Source organism: Aspergillus fijiensis, assembly GCF_003184825.1.
Source record: "Aspergillus fijiensis CBS 313.89 unplaced genomic scaffold BO72scaffold_23, whole genome shotgun sequence".
NCBI classification, from domain to species: domain Eukaryota; kingdom Fungi; phylum Ascomycota; class Eurotiomycetes; order Eurotiales; family Aspergillaceae; genus Aspergillus; species Aspergillus fijiensis.
The window spans coordinates 42,586-57,595 of record NW_024468999.1 but is presented as its reverse complement, the minus strand read 5'-3'; the positions used below and the strand labels follow the sequence as shown (position 1 = coordinate 57,595).

General features: G+C 31.7%; 2 protein-coding genes across 2 annotated transcripts; one reads left to right on the top strand and one right to left on the bottom strand.

Moving 5' to 3' along the window:
- Window positions 1-8,721: 8,721 nt before the first annotated feature.
- On the bottom strand, window positions 8,722-11,193 carry BO72DRAFT_486024 (CHAT domain-containing protein; the record flags this gene model as incomplete). The annotated part of the gene is made up of 1 exon (XM_040947923.1): window positions 8,722-11,193. The coding sequence occupies exon 1, from the start codon at window positions 11,134-11,136 to the stop codon at window positions 8,722-8,724; it is 2,415 nt and encodes an 804-aa protein (XP_040801217.1). The 5' UTR covers window positions 11,137-11,193.
- Window positions 11,194-12,147: 954 nt separating this feature from the next.
- On the top strand, window positions 12,148-13,201 carry BO72DRAFT_447986 (uncharacterized protein). Its single transcript, XM_040944684.1, has one exon. It carries the CDS (start codon window positions 12,242-12,244, stop codon window positions 12,965-12,967), a length of 726 nt encoding a protein of 241 aa, XP_040801216.1. The 5' UTR covers window positions 12,148-12,241; the 3' UTR covers window positions 12,968-13,201.
- Window positions 13,202-15,010: the final 1,809 nt, after the last annotated feature.

The following is a 15,010-nucleotide window of genomic DNA, read 5'->3' as shown; positions in this document are numbered from 1 at the left end:
ACTATTCTTTTAAAAGTTTTTTAACAGTTTAATATATATTAATTTATATAATTTAATATTAAAAAAAACTATAATAATATTAACATTATATAGTATTTAACCGAGTATAGCAGTAAAAATAATGAAAATCTTAAAACTAATATTTTTTATAATAATAATATAAATCTTATTTATTTAATAATTCTTACTAGTATATTAATAAAATTTTTTAATAAAAAAATAAGCTTTGTACGTACTATTATACTTAATTTTTTATATTTATTTAAAAAATAAAAGTCGAAATTTATAAAAATATAAAATAATATAAAAAATATTTTATTTAATTTATTATTATATTTTATAATAAGTAATATTATATTATTTAAAAACTTTAATATAAGCTATAATATTAGTATAACTAATAGAAGTATAGCCAATATTCTATAATATTAATTTTTTATGATAAAAAATCGTTTATAATCTAAAAATAGATTTATAATCGGCCGCGTAGCTGTAATATTAAAAAATAAAATATAAATAAAACAGTTATTAATTAAAAGATTAAATAAAATATTAATATAAAAATTTAGATTATTATTAATATTAATAATATAAAATTATAATAGTTTAAATAAAATATAAGACAGCTTCTATATATAAATTAAATAATATAATAGTTTTTGAATTGCAGTTTTTATAAATAAAAATACTAAAAATAAATTACTGGTAATTGGACAGTCTATAACTACTAATTTATTATTGGAAATATTATTTTAACAGTAAGAAACAGTATATCAGAAGTATGATATAGTATATTATATATAATATTATTAGGAATATTTAATAAAAACAATATACTAGTTTATTTATATTTAATAAACTAGTTAGAAAGGATTATTTTCTGCTACTAATTCTGAAAGATAGAAATTTTAATTTAAAAAAATAAATATAAAATAATCTTTTGATTTTTTATAATACGCATAATCTTAAGATTTAGACAAAGATTTAGAAAAAATAAAAAGAGCTGGCTTAGAAAACTTATTTTAATTTAAAAATTATTATAGTTTGTAAAATCTAAAAAAATAAAAAAAAAGTTTAATACTATTCTCTAAAAATAAACTATATAATTATAATTAAAATATAATTCTAAAACTACTCTCTAAATAAAAGATGTAAAAAGATAAAAATAGAAAATCTTTATAAAAATAGTATAATTTTAATTATAAATATACTTTTGTATAAATATAATTTATTATATTTTTATATACTGCTAAAAATATCTATAGTATCTCTTAGATTTAGCTGTTTTATAAATAAAAAATTATATTCAAAGTCTAAAAATATAGAAATCTTTCTTATTTTAAGTAAAGCTTAATTAAATATAATAGATTAGAATATAAAAAAGCTCTAAAAAAATTATTATAAAAATCTATTAAGATTTAATATTTAATTTTTAATTAGATAGTTTCTGATAAGTATAATTACTAAAAAAATCAAGTAAATAATATAGTATAGATTCTGCTTACAAGTTTAATTTATAATATATAATTTAGTTTTTTTAAATAAAAAGAAAAAATTAATAGACTATCTAAACTAAAATTAAAAAAATAAAAAATAGATTAAAAACTATATAATTATTTTTAATAGCTGAATTAAAAATAAAAATATAGTTTTAGTAGTATAGTATATTATAATTAAAATATATAGTCTAAATAAACCTATAATTATATATTTTTTTATATTTTATATTATAACAGCTATTAATTTATAAAAAGCTAAATTCTATTAATATTATTAGAATTCTTTTATTATTTTCTCAGAAATATATATAATAAGAATACTATTTTTTTTTACATTATTTTTATCTTATTTAAAAAGCTTTTTTTTATATATTTTTTAGTAATAATTTAAATAGCCAGATTAATAACTGCTTAATCTAAGTATATTTTAATTATACTAAGATTAAAAAAGATATAGTAAATAGATCTTAATACTAAAAATAATTAAAATAATTAATTATCCGGTTTTAAGCTATACTATAGTTAGGTATAAAAATTTTCTTAATCTGATTATAACCTGGCGGTCAGATATAAAAATTTTAATTAACCTGATCTGACCTAGGCCTCGCCAAAGCCCGCGGGTTCACGGGTCGGGTCTAAACCCAACCCGGTTCTTGGCGGGTTTTGGGTCGATGGGCTTAACCTGCAGATTAAATATAGATTTAAATATTTAATCTATAGATTTTTAGCAAATATTTATAAATTATTAAACTAGATAAATATTATATAATTAGTAGATTTTATAAGTTATATAATTTCAGCTATATTTTTAAAATATTATATTTATATTTAAGATAATCTATTATAAAAAATATTTAATTATATATAAGTTTATAATAATAGAAACTAAAGAATTAAATTTATTTATATATAATATATATCTAATATAAGATAAATTAATTATTATTATAATATAGATATTTTCTAACTCTTTTTAATATTTATAACTAAGCTTCTAATGAAAAATTATTTTTATTATTTTTATTATTATTTTTCTTTCTTTTTTTTAGTTACTAGAACTATTTGGTTTTTATTTATATTAGAAATAATATTTTTTTTATTTATTATATATTCTGATAAAACTAGTACTTCTAGTTATTTAAAAATAGTTTTTCTACTATTTTTTTTATTTATTATTATAATTATTTTTATTATTACTAATTGACTTAATATTTTTTTTAAGAAAACTATACTTTTTTTTTGTTAATTTTAATTTTTTTTTAAATAATAGTCTCTTTTCTTTATCTCGAACTGTATTATATATTTATATAATATAAGTTCTGATATTATAATTATATTTAGTAAATTTTGGTAGTAATAATAGATATTTTAAGCTAAATTAAAAAATTATTTAATATTAGTACTAATAATAGAAATAAAAAATATATTATAAATAAGCTTTATAAATAAAAAATATATCTACTAATTATTGTTTTAGAATATCCGAACCGGTATAACAAAAATAATAGTTAAAATAAACATTAGAAAAACTTAAAATAAAATAAAATATATAATTATTAAAATATTTTATAAGATTGTTCTTCTTTTCTTCTAGACTGGATTAATCTAATTTTATTATCTAAAAAAAATTAATATTATTATTTGGTTAAAAAAATCTTAAAATATTATTTTCTAACTATTATTTTAACTCTATTTATTAATATAGTTTAAAATATTTAATAAGATTTTTTTAATATTTAATAATCTATTCCGGATTTTAATTTTTATTCTAAAAAAAATTAGAGTTTATATTATAGTATAAGTATTATATTAATAATAAAAATATTATTTTTTTATATTATTTGTTTTATTATAGTAATAGAAAGGTTTTATTTATATTATATAAAAATTAGTAAATATCAGCTTTTTCTATAATATATTCTTTTATTTAAATTATTTAATAGATTTTTTTAGATATTTAAAGAGTTTATTATAAATAGTAAAAATTAAATAAATAATAATATTTTTAGTTTTTCATAATATTATAGTAAATTAAAAGAATAGTTATATAATTTATAATAAATAATTAATTTATTATTACTAATTTTAATTAAATTTAAGATATAAATAGTTATATTTTAAACAGAACTTATCTAAAAATAATAATAAATATTTTATATTCTAAAATATAAAAAAAATTAAGTTCTAATATATTTAAATATTCTGGATTAATATTAATATTAGTAAATTAGACTATAACTTATAAAAAGTTTTTTTATATTAAAAACTAATATTAATAAAAATTATAAGATTTTAAAGCTGTAGTAGAAATCTTAATAATATAATATTTTTTTAAAAAAAAATAAAACTAATTAATTTTATTAGTATATTAATAATTTTCTGCTTATTATATTTTAATTATATTATCTAGTTTTAATTTTTAGTTTATTAAAGTTTAGTAGTATTATTTTAAAAATCAGTTTTTATCTAACTAAAAAACTATTTTAAGTTTAACTAAATTATATAAGCTATATAAAAAACCCGGATAATTATTATATTATTATTAAAATCTAATATTTAGATAATTTTTTAAATACTAGTTAATAATATATTATTATTTAATATATTATTAGTAGTAATAGTAAGAACTTGATTTATTAAATAATATTATTATAATAATTAAAATAAAATAAAGTCTAAATAATTTTTAAAATATAGTTTATATAATAATTTAAATTTAAGAAATATTTTATAATAGTTTTAATTATAATTAATAAAATAGCTAGTTATTATTATAAAAGCTTGTTAAAAAGATAATATCTAATAATTAAATACTAGTAAGATTTTATTATTGTTAAACAGCTTATTCAAAATCTGTTAAAAATATTTAAAAATTATATTTTACAAGCAGTGCTGCACTATTTTGATAAAAAATTCTTAAACTATTTTAGTATTTACTAAATAATAGAAATATAATTCCGAAATCTCAAATATTCAAAAAATTAAAACAGTAATTATAATTCAGTAAGAAATTACAAAATATTAATTTTTTAGTTTAGTTAGCTAACTTTAATAGTAAGCTAAAACTTAGATATTTATATGAAACTATTTATATTAATACTTACTATTATAAATAAAAGAATAATATAATATATATTTTTTATATAAAGTTTTAAATATAATAAGTTTTAGTTTACTTTATATATAAAATAATATATTTTTTTATAGTTAAAGTTTTATTTTTAAAACTAGAATAATCTAATATCTTTTTATAATATTTGTATATTATTTTTAGATTATTATTTAAAGCTTTTATAACTTAAATAAAATAATTTCAGATTTTAAAAAAATATTTTATATTTTATTATATCTATTACTTTTTACTGAAATCAGTTTAAAACTATTGAATAATATAATTATTAGTAGTTATACTAGAATAAATTATATAATAATTATTATAATTAGAATAGATATAATTAAAAGAAATATAAAATTTAATAATAGAATTAATTAGATAAAATTAGAATTAATTATAAAGTCTGTTTTATAAATAATATTCTGTTAACTAATTAAAAAATTAAATATAATTTTATTAGAGAAAAAAACCGGGCTATTATTAAAAATATCTAAATAATTATTGTAATATAATAATAAATAAATATTAGTAAACTAGAATATTTAAAGTATAAAATTATAAATATTTAATAATAAGATTATAAATTTATAATAGAAAAAGATCTTTTAGATTAAAAAAAAATAAAAAATATTCTTATTTTATATTTTAATCTTTAAATTAATAGTTTATATTAATCTTATTATAAAAAAAGTTAATCTGTTTAAAAATAATAAGAGATTAAAACTAATTACATTATAAAATAAATAGATAATCTGTAAATAATTTATAAATTAAACAGATTATTTACTAAAAATTATAAAATTTATAGATTATTTGCTAAAAATTTATAAAATCTGTTTATTACCTGCTAAAAATCCTTTTAATCTATTTATATAAACTAGAAAGAATAGATAAAACAGAAAAAATAATAAATATTAAAAAAATAAATATTTTAGTTTTATATTATAATATTTAAAGAGATTTATTAGTTAAATAAAACTTATAAAACATAATATAAAAATATTTTATTAAATAATATAAGTTAGAAAATATAAACAATAGAATTATTATTTAATCTAATAATTTTAAAGAGTTATTTACTCTATAAAATATATATTTATAACTATATATAAAAAGTATTTTATTAATAATACTAATATTTTAATTTTAATACTTTTAGTAGTTATTTTTATAAATAAAAGCAGTAGCCTATATTAATATAAGCAGATTTTAAATATATTTTATATAAATATAATAATTTAAAAAAAAAGAACTACTATTATAAAATCTTAATATTAATACAGAATAAAAAAATAAAAATTAAATCAGATTATTTAGTATTTTTTATATATCTTAGTATAGTTTAAAAAAAATTTTATACTTAAATAGATTTTTGGTAGGTAACCCGCGGATTGATATATCCAACCCGCGGGTTGGCAGATTTGGATCTTGGATTCAGGATTCAGACCCGACCCATAGGTACGGGTCATAATGTTGGACCCAAACCCGACCCGTGGCGAGGCCTAATCTGACCTGGCCGTTAGCCACTCTAGTTGAGAGTGCTGAGGGCTCAGAAGCCGGCTGTGATTTTTAAAGCTTGAGTTTTACCCATTCTAGTTGTTTATTAATATATTAGTATCATATTTGTCTGCTTCGGCTCATTACATGTATTAATATCATCTTGATGGGTTAGGGCTTTTGCAAGGCGGTGCCAGTACAGCACTCATAGTATGAACAGGGCTTAATGTTTCCAATATAACTTAAGTGTTTCGATAGAGGGTATATCAACTTCTCCTAGATTACTTGTTACTTCAATATAGGTTATAGAAGGTTGTGTAACTGTTACACAACTAGGGTGACTGCTTACCCTGTTTCGAGGCGCACTTACCCCAAATTACCACCAACGGATCATAGATGATCTGCTAAACTGTTCTCTTTGTGTAACGAAATTTGACATCCTACTCGTTCTCACACACGTCAATGGTCGTCACCGAGAGATCCTTGAAACTGGACAAGCTCTTTTTCATTCATCTTTGGGTGCGTTGGCGGTTGATCACTATCGGGGACTGCGGCCTGCTCGACAATGTGCGGAGGATTGCCGGGAAGCTCGAGCATCGTCAGACTCAGATTATCCTACTTACGGCTTCCAGCATCCCCTCTGCAAAGACTAACCTCATCGGTTGTGAAACGCCCCCCGTTCGACAACAGCCACCACCAGGTGACGACGACCTGGTTGTGATATATGGCCATGTGAAGGACCATGGGTCCTTCATAGTACAGTTGAGGCTTTTCCAACCTAATTGTCAAATATTCTGCGGAGATCAAGTCCCTCCTCAGGCTTCTCGAATTGCGCGGTCAGCTCGGTGATAGGCTTTGCCTCTCTTTGGGTCGTCCGATAAGAGTCTGGTTTGTCCCAGATCAGCTTTCTCATTTTTGGGTTTCGTCCTTTGACGGCTACCGAAACCCGAAATATCCTCAAGATCGGTCATAGTGGCGAAGAAGGGAGGATTGGGCAATTCCCAAGGGTCGTGCCTTCTGGCCTCAGCCTCTGAAATTCCAGATTTCAGGCACTCCGAACTTGGGATTGGTTATCATGTCACCCCCGCTGTTTACTTCATAAGCGAGCACGGGTCAATAGTCTGCTGACGATACTAAGCTATCTTACAGACACTGTGTGAATGGAGAACCGTAAGTAGTGGACTGTTCTAATTCTACACATGCTGTCAACACGTCTAGCTATTTATTCCGTTTGTACAAAATTCTTTTTATGTGCGGTAGGCAGGGGCTAGTCTAGCCTAGCTAGTGGTAGGACTCGAGGCCTCAGGCACTAAAGCGCCTAGGACAGAGCTCTATACCCGGACATCAGTCCCATAGCATCTAGGAAGAGACTAGCAGGTCTTCTGTTATACATGTTTTGTGTATCTCTGTGAGGCCGTCAACACGGACCTTTGCTAACCCCTGGTTGCGGGGGAAAAGCTACTCATTAGACTGCTACATAATACTGGTGGTATCCTTATAGCTGTTTTGGACGTTAGCTGTATGCACAACAGTATACCTTACATTTTCAGAAGATCGATTGCCGAGTTCACCAGTAAGTACTGGTATTGTATTTGCTCGATAACAGAGACAATAGATGGAAATGTGGAATGGTGGTGGATTCTGGCTACGTGAGGCTATCCGGAACTAGCTAAGGCCACCTACGGAAGACCATTGCGGCCGCAGGGCCGCCGTCAACAATATTTGTTTGGTAATATCAACACTACTAGACTCAATCACTCTCCTAGAGAATGATCTCGGTGAGCAAAAGAATGAGAAAAGAATAGTCCTACAGGCTTGGTCGGGAAGGTATCTGATTGATTTACACGGCTTGAGTTTCGCACAGGGATAGACTGCACGGAAGGTACCGGAGCTGAACCCTCCCTGTCCCTCAACTCAGGTGAAACATGCGAAGCATTTATAACTTCTTCATAGCAGTGGCGCCTTCGCTACTCATCTAAGCCGTCTAGATCAGAATATAATAGTGAGATGACATATCTAAGAGAACTCTATCTATGAAGTGGTTGAATTTGATATACGAACAGAAAGTCACCATGGTTGTATGGATTCGAGCGGGTGACGGGATTCGAGACTTGCGCCTTTCAGACCCGAGCTGCCCCACACTTGACTACAACATGAAAGAAACTGTTCATGGTATCCCAGGGAAATGGGGCAGTCTATTTTCCGACTTCGTATTTCAAATGCAGCTCATCCCAGCCGGGTCTGAATGGTCTAGAACTATCGTCGGATAGATGCCGATTGCTGTCGAAGATACGTGAAAGGCCTATTCTGGCTTTCAACATCTTAGAACTGTAGAGAGCCCAGTCCTTTACAGTAACAACGGCGAAGAGAACGCCTGGCGGCCCATGAGTTGGTCAATCTTCGTTGAACGTGAGGAACAGCTACTGAGGACGGGTCGCAGCTAATTTTCAGCGAGATATCGTACATAAATTATCAATTCAGATAGAATTGAGGCCTTATCATCTGTAGTTTTGAAAGTTCGAATCAGAAAGAATCACATTCCTTCTCATACAGCCTGAAGTGCAGTTGATGATAATAAGCGGCTTTTCTTGAGCAATCAGGATGCTTTTCTTAGGACACCAAATTCCAATTTCCATAGAGGACGAAGAGTGCCCAGAAATAGGGCTCTGGCCGTCGTTTACGGATGCCGAGCACGGCTTCGCGAAGCGCAAGCGCTAGGTCGATAGCAGACGACGGCAGCGGTTCTTGGTCAGACCTGCTGCTACTCTTCCAACCGAGGTGGATGCTGTGATAGAAGCTTTCGGTGAACTCCTTGCCCGCTGTATCCCAGCAATTCCACATCGTCCCGACCACGGCGTTGGCTCCTGCCAGCAAGAGAACGGGCATCAGCCCCAGCGGCTCGTCACCGGGCAGAATTCTCTGTCTTCCGCTCTCGCACGCGATCATGGTGAAAAGCTTGGGGCGCATTTGTATGCTGAATAGGTCTCGAGCCGTAACCTCTTGTTCTCCCGCAAGCTTGAATGCGGACTCAAGCGGCTCGTTGACATCGAACCTGACGTGGCCGTGGTAGTGAAAGATGTCTACGCGCTCGGCCGCGCATTTGAACGCTTGTGCGGTCGCCGCTGTGCCAATAAGCGGATCTGTATTCATTTGCGATCCTAGGTTCGAGGCAGACTCGGTCGCTGCTGCTCGGTCGCTCGTAGGATCAGCAAGTATCGCAACACTTAAAGATTTTGGTCGGGCCCTGCCTTGTCGTTGCAGACAGTGTTGTAGTATTGATAAACTCGTCGAGTATATGACCGGGTTGCGCTCAATAATCACCTGCTGACCCACATTTAAGGCATGGAGGGGGAGGCCAGACAGGATATTAGTTGGACAGAACACCAATAGCTCTCCCTCATTGGAATTTGTGGCCAATGGTGCGACGAGGGGATCGATATTCCTGAGCCTATCAGTGGCCGAACTCTGGCGCAAACGTGTAGGCCGCATATTGGTCTGTATCCAAGAAACTACATCACTGAGCAGGATTTCAAGTTCTGAGATCTTCGGTTCCTGCCCGGGTCGCACTGACACCATAAGTAGCTTGTTGTGTACCACCGCCCAGTCGACGCAAACGACGTCAGTTCTTGAATCAAACATGCTCTCCAGCTGGTCGAGCTCAAGGCTCCGCGCACCTCGGTACACAAGCGCTGGATGTAGGGTTCGGTGGTTGTTCATCGAGCGGCGCAGGTTGGCCAAGCTTTCTCTTAGCCGAAAGCGGTCCCCAGGAGGAGTGACGGATAACTGTTGCAGAATTGCGGCCTCCTGCTCCCACAACCTCGACGCGGTCTTGTCTCTGAAAATATCAGCTTTGATAGTTTTGGGCATGTCGGCCCCGAAACCAATGAGGTCTAGGAGTCCTCGTGCTTTACCCTGCTGCAGCCACCACCAGCTCCGGCGAGTGTCGTTCCCTTTTAGGCTTAGTTCGAACCCGAGTGTGTACAAATCCGCGCTCCGGCTGACGAGAGCTTGTTTTTGTACCAGCGAGTTTGCGTCTCGCCGAAGAGTGAAGTCCATGCGGATTTCGTTCCGAATTTGCTCCGCTGTATCGAGGTTCCTCAGGGCGTGCTCGAGCGCCCCTTCGTGGCCTTGAAGAAGGGCTCTCTCCCACGCCCAGGCTTGCTGAAGATGACAATCAGCAAGCTGTTCTTGAAAGCCGACAGTTTTCAAAAACGCCTCTGACCGCTGGAATCTTTCCAGGGTCTCATTGAGCGAGAAAGTAGTGGTCTCAGTGTCGCGCTCGACAGAGAGCAGGTTCAGCAGGCCGATCCTCTTGTTCATAAGGGCCGCTTCGCGCTCCTTGCCGGCCTCTTGGAACAGATTGCAGGCATGTTGAAGGTACACCAATGCAGTCGAAATGTCGTTGATGGCATAGTACGCGTTGGATCTTTTGTAAATGTTCTCGGCCATGTAGTAAAGCTGCAGCTCCTCGGGTAACTGAGGGATCAAAACCTCGGCCTCGGCGAGCCAAGTTAGTGAGTTCTGAAAGGCGTCCTGGGTGCTAACGCCCTCCAGTTTTGCGGCACGCACTAGCTCAACATCGCTAAGGAAACCGTACTTGTCCGCCTGGTCTTCGAACATGTGATGCCTACCGTCCCGTTCGGCGCCATCGGTTAAGAGCGAGACGAGTTGACTGAAGATTTCTGAGGAGGGCAAATCTCTGGCATAATCGTATGTGACTTGTGCCAACGTCTTACTTGCATTTGAGGCCATTGGCCAACCAAAATGTTCCATGGCTACGTCTCTGGCTTGTCCAGCCCACCTGATGCTACTTGCCCATTCCCCGAGCCTCTTGTAGTCAAGGCTCAGCAACATAGCACACCCGGCCGCAACGCGAAATTCGTTTAGCGGTATGGCTCGCTCGAAGAGAGCCTGGAGACCCTCGATCACGGCAGGAAGCTGAGAGGCCTGCATGTTCGCCGTGTGAAGTTCCTGGTACCGCTCCCGGCACCATTGTGCATCCGGTAGTGAATTTAGAGAGTTCATTTCCCGGTGAAAATGTGGAATACGCGATCTACTTAGCTGGCGGAGGAACAAGAGCGGTTGATGCCCAAGCAGAAAAAAGCTATTATGTAGAACGTTGTGTATGAAGATTGTGTTTTGTAGGATGTGAGCGAACAACCAGATGATCGTCCATCCCAGGGTGGGGTAGTCGGAACCATACTTTTTTTGGACTTCTACAAAGAGCTGCATGGATCAGCATCGTACCCCCTTGAAAGGAGATCTGCGGAATTGTGGTTCCAAATCCAAAACTATTTTTAGTTTGAAGTTTTGCAATACACAACCATAATCACGGGGTTTTAGATTGAAAGATAGGTCAAGTAGATGAAAAATACTGTAGTTTCAAGACTTGATAGGAATTACTCGAAGGTAAGAGTGTCATGACACACGCTAGGAAGCCCATATTAATCTAGAGCTATCAGCCAAGCAAGGTCTCACTTAAGAAGATATACAAGAATTTAAGAGTACGGAAGAGAGATCGAGACCGATCCTGAATACCAACGTAAAAGTCATTGACGTCACCGGCATTAGGACTGGCCGTTGATGGTAGCTCTCCAGCACTAGTGCACTAGTTCCGATTTTCCTTCCGTGTTTCTTGTTGCGTTCTTATTGGAGCTCATCTTGTCACATGCCTCATTATCTACCTATGTGGCCAAAGTATCTTAGTAAGTCGAGGAATCAATCATAAAGCCTTCAATGAAACCTCAGATTACGATCGAAATGTTGTCTGCAAATAATAGGAAATATACTTATTTTTAGACGGCTGTATGATTAGCTTTATCAACTAGAGATACGATATGTCAACTGTGGTTGCGATCTTATTAAAGTTATAATCAAAAAAATATTGGAACTGTATTTTCACGGACACTCTGTGGGTCTTTATGGGATCCTATCACAATAGCTTTAGCTGGAAGGTCTGAGGCGGGTGAGATAAGCGCCGAGCAGGATCCCTTTACAAAAAGGCTGGCGTGGTTGCCTTCGGAGGCAGCAGTCCGCAGCGTGTGCCCCTCCGAACGGAAATTGAGACGTCGATGATTTCCAACCTGTGATTTTACGGAGCCAGCAGAGCACGAGATTGTTACTCAAGACAATGGCAGACTCTAGTCGCACAGAGGAGAAATATGAGCTCGTCTTCGAGCCAGACCACTACGCCGAAGAAGAACTCGACGACCCCGAGCCCATCAATAAGGACCTCATCAGCGACACTACCGTGAGAGATTGTCGGGTAATCGCATCTGTACGCTGTGTCGAGTACGGAAAAATTGGAGCGGGGGACGGCATCCTACTCGTATTTGCCTTTGTCTTCCACCCCGTCCGGGCGCGGGTCAAAGAGGCAGACATCGAGCTGCAATTCAATAACCGCATTATTTCTACCCTCCAGCCGCAGGAAATCAACGATAGAGAAAGTGAAGTGACCATCCGCAACAAACTCGAGGGGCGGTTTGACCTAAGCCACCCTCCAGTTACGGTGGGCTTGACGGCGTCACAGGAGAGAGAAAGGGTTCAATCGTACACTCGGTCAATTCGTGGATCAGGAGTTGAGACTGAGCTGGCTATATGGACCTTACGCGAAAATTCGGACCAGAGGGGCGGTGTGCACCTCGATTTCATCGCAGTGGTTATCCTGAAGGGAGGCGGGGAAGTGGAAGTAGATATTGAAGTGCGGGCCCAGCTTGGAGCCAACCTGAAGGATCCATTGGGTATTCGGAAGATCATTTCCCAGCGTTCGATCAAATTTGACGGTGGAATCAGTCGAGGACGGAGGCCAGAGGGATTGATCATCCCTCCGGACCTTTTTGTGAAGGATCCGATGTGAAGAGTAACTTGCGTTCCATTTAGTGAAGACACAAACTCGACGAAACCCTTCTAGGACATTCGACAAATGTGAGTGCACAAAGGAAGTGTGTTTTTGGATTTGATTGCAACGGGTTGTCGGAGTCGAAGGTATGAGGACAGCATGCTTTCAAATCTGCTAAGTTAGCAGCAGACTAACCCTTACGATCAATGTATTTCTACATAATAAGAGGTTTGAATGGGTTTCAGGTAAGAGCCACAAGTTCTCTATAAGAAAAGAATGGTGAGATAGTGTTACAAGTGTAATAGCTTTGTGAGGACAGGGGTAGATATAGTAATTCTTGAAGTATTATTACTCGTCTTCGCCTCCGTACTTACTAATAAGGATTCAATGAGAGTACTTTAACTTAATACCTGTCCGCATGACGAGGGTATGGCGGGCTTGCCCGCTACCTCAGCTCACCCGCCAAGCACCCTCCGGCATCTGGCTGCGTTCAAGCCACACTCCGGGAGGTTAGTAGCTGGATAGATGACCACCAGTGAATCCCTTCTGCAGCTTGTATTTGGTGCCGGACAAGAGAGTGATAGAGATCCGCGTACTGTAACTGTAAGAGAGAAAACCTGTTGAATTTGTGGATAATATTACAGCGGTGAATACTATAGTGATACAGTAGGAGGCTTGCGATATTTAGGTTAATAACAGTCTGGTGTTCAGATTAATCATTCTGTTAGCAGTAAAAGAGTATAATGTAAATCAATAGGTAAACTAAGAGACACTATTACTGCTTATCTACTGTAGTAGGGTAGGTAATAATATCTTCTCCTTTTAGGCGTTTCTGCCGTCCTTTGCTTAGGTAGACTTTTCCACTCCTTACAAAATGCTGAAGCCTTGATATTGCGGGTGGGGGAGGTAGGCTGAGGGGAATAGAGATAAGAATCTTTTTTCTACTAGGGTACCGATTGTAGATAAATATAACTAGTTTAAGTACATAGAAAGATTGAATAGCCTAATAGAATATTAAATACTGGGCTGAAACTTAACTTACTACATAGCGGGCCGAGGGGGTAAGTTACAGTGGTTGTACTGCGGTTTTCTTCGGTTATACAGAATTTTTATAAAGTTGTATAAAGTTCTAACTAATCATAAGTTCTTTAAATCTAGGAGTACTAATCTTTATATAAATAATAGATTATACTAAAACTATATTTTTAACTAGATTTAAAGTAGTTTTTATACTATTTTATTATTATAATATATTTTAATCTTAGAGTTATATTAACTACTATATTTTTTATTTATATTTATTAATAAAAGTAACTTAAACTGTTAATATAACTATTCTACTTTATAAACTAAGATATAAGTAAATATAATCTTATTTAAATCTTATTAAAAATAGATATTACTTTTATTAAAGTCTTACTTTATTATTTATGTTTTTAATATAGTTTTTTTAATTTTTTATATATATAATTATTTACTAGAGAATAAAATCTTTTTTTTATATAATATATCTCAATTTCTATATTTTCTAATATTTATCTTTTTATCTTTGTACTATTTTTTTTATTTTATTTTTTATATTAATTTTTCTCTATCTTTTTATTCTCTGTATTAATTTCTTTATTATTTTTAATATATTCTGAAGTCTGTATTCTTCATATTTTTAATATCTATTTTTTATTTATAAGTAAGATAAATAAAACTAAATTTCAGCTTTTATTTTAGTTTTAAAATTAAGATTTTAATATCTTTTTATAAGTAGTTCTTAAAATTATAGAATAATATCCAGTAATTTTTTATAATATATAATAATATTTTTTTTTCTATTATAGTATACAGTAATTTTTCTAATATATAATAATCTTTTATAATATCTAGTAATATAACCGGGCTATATAATAAATTAATCTATTTCTTAAATATAGATAGAGAATTTTAAAATAATATATATTTAGATAATAATAATAAAAATAAAAATAAATAAATAATAGGACTTAATCTTATAAGAAAATATATAAAATCATAGAAAATATTATATTTAATTTTATATAAATTATAATT

Excerpts from the sequence above, each read along its gene's own strand:
- BO72DRAFT_447986 (XM_040944684.1), top strand. The coding sequence starts at position 12,242 with ATGGCAGACTCTAGTCGCACAGAGGAGAAATATGAGCTCGTCTTCGAG.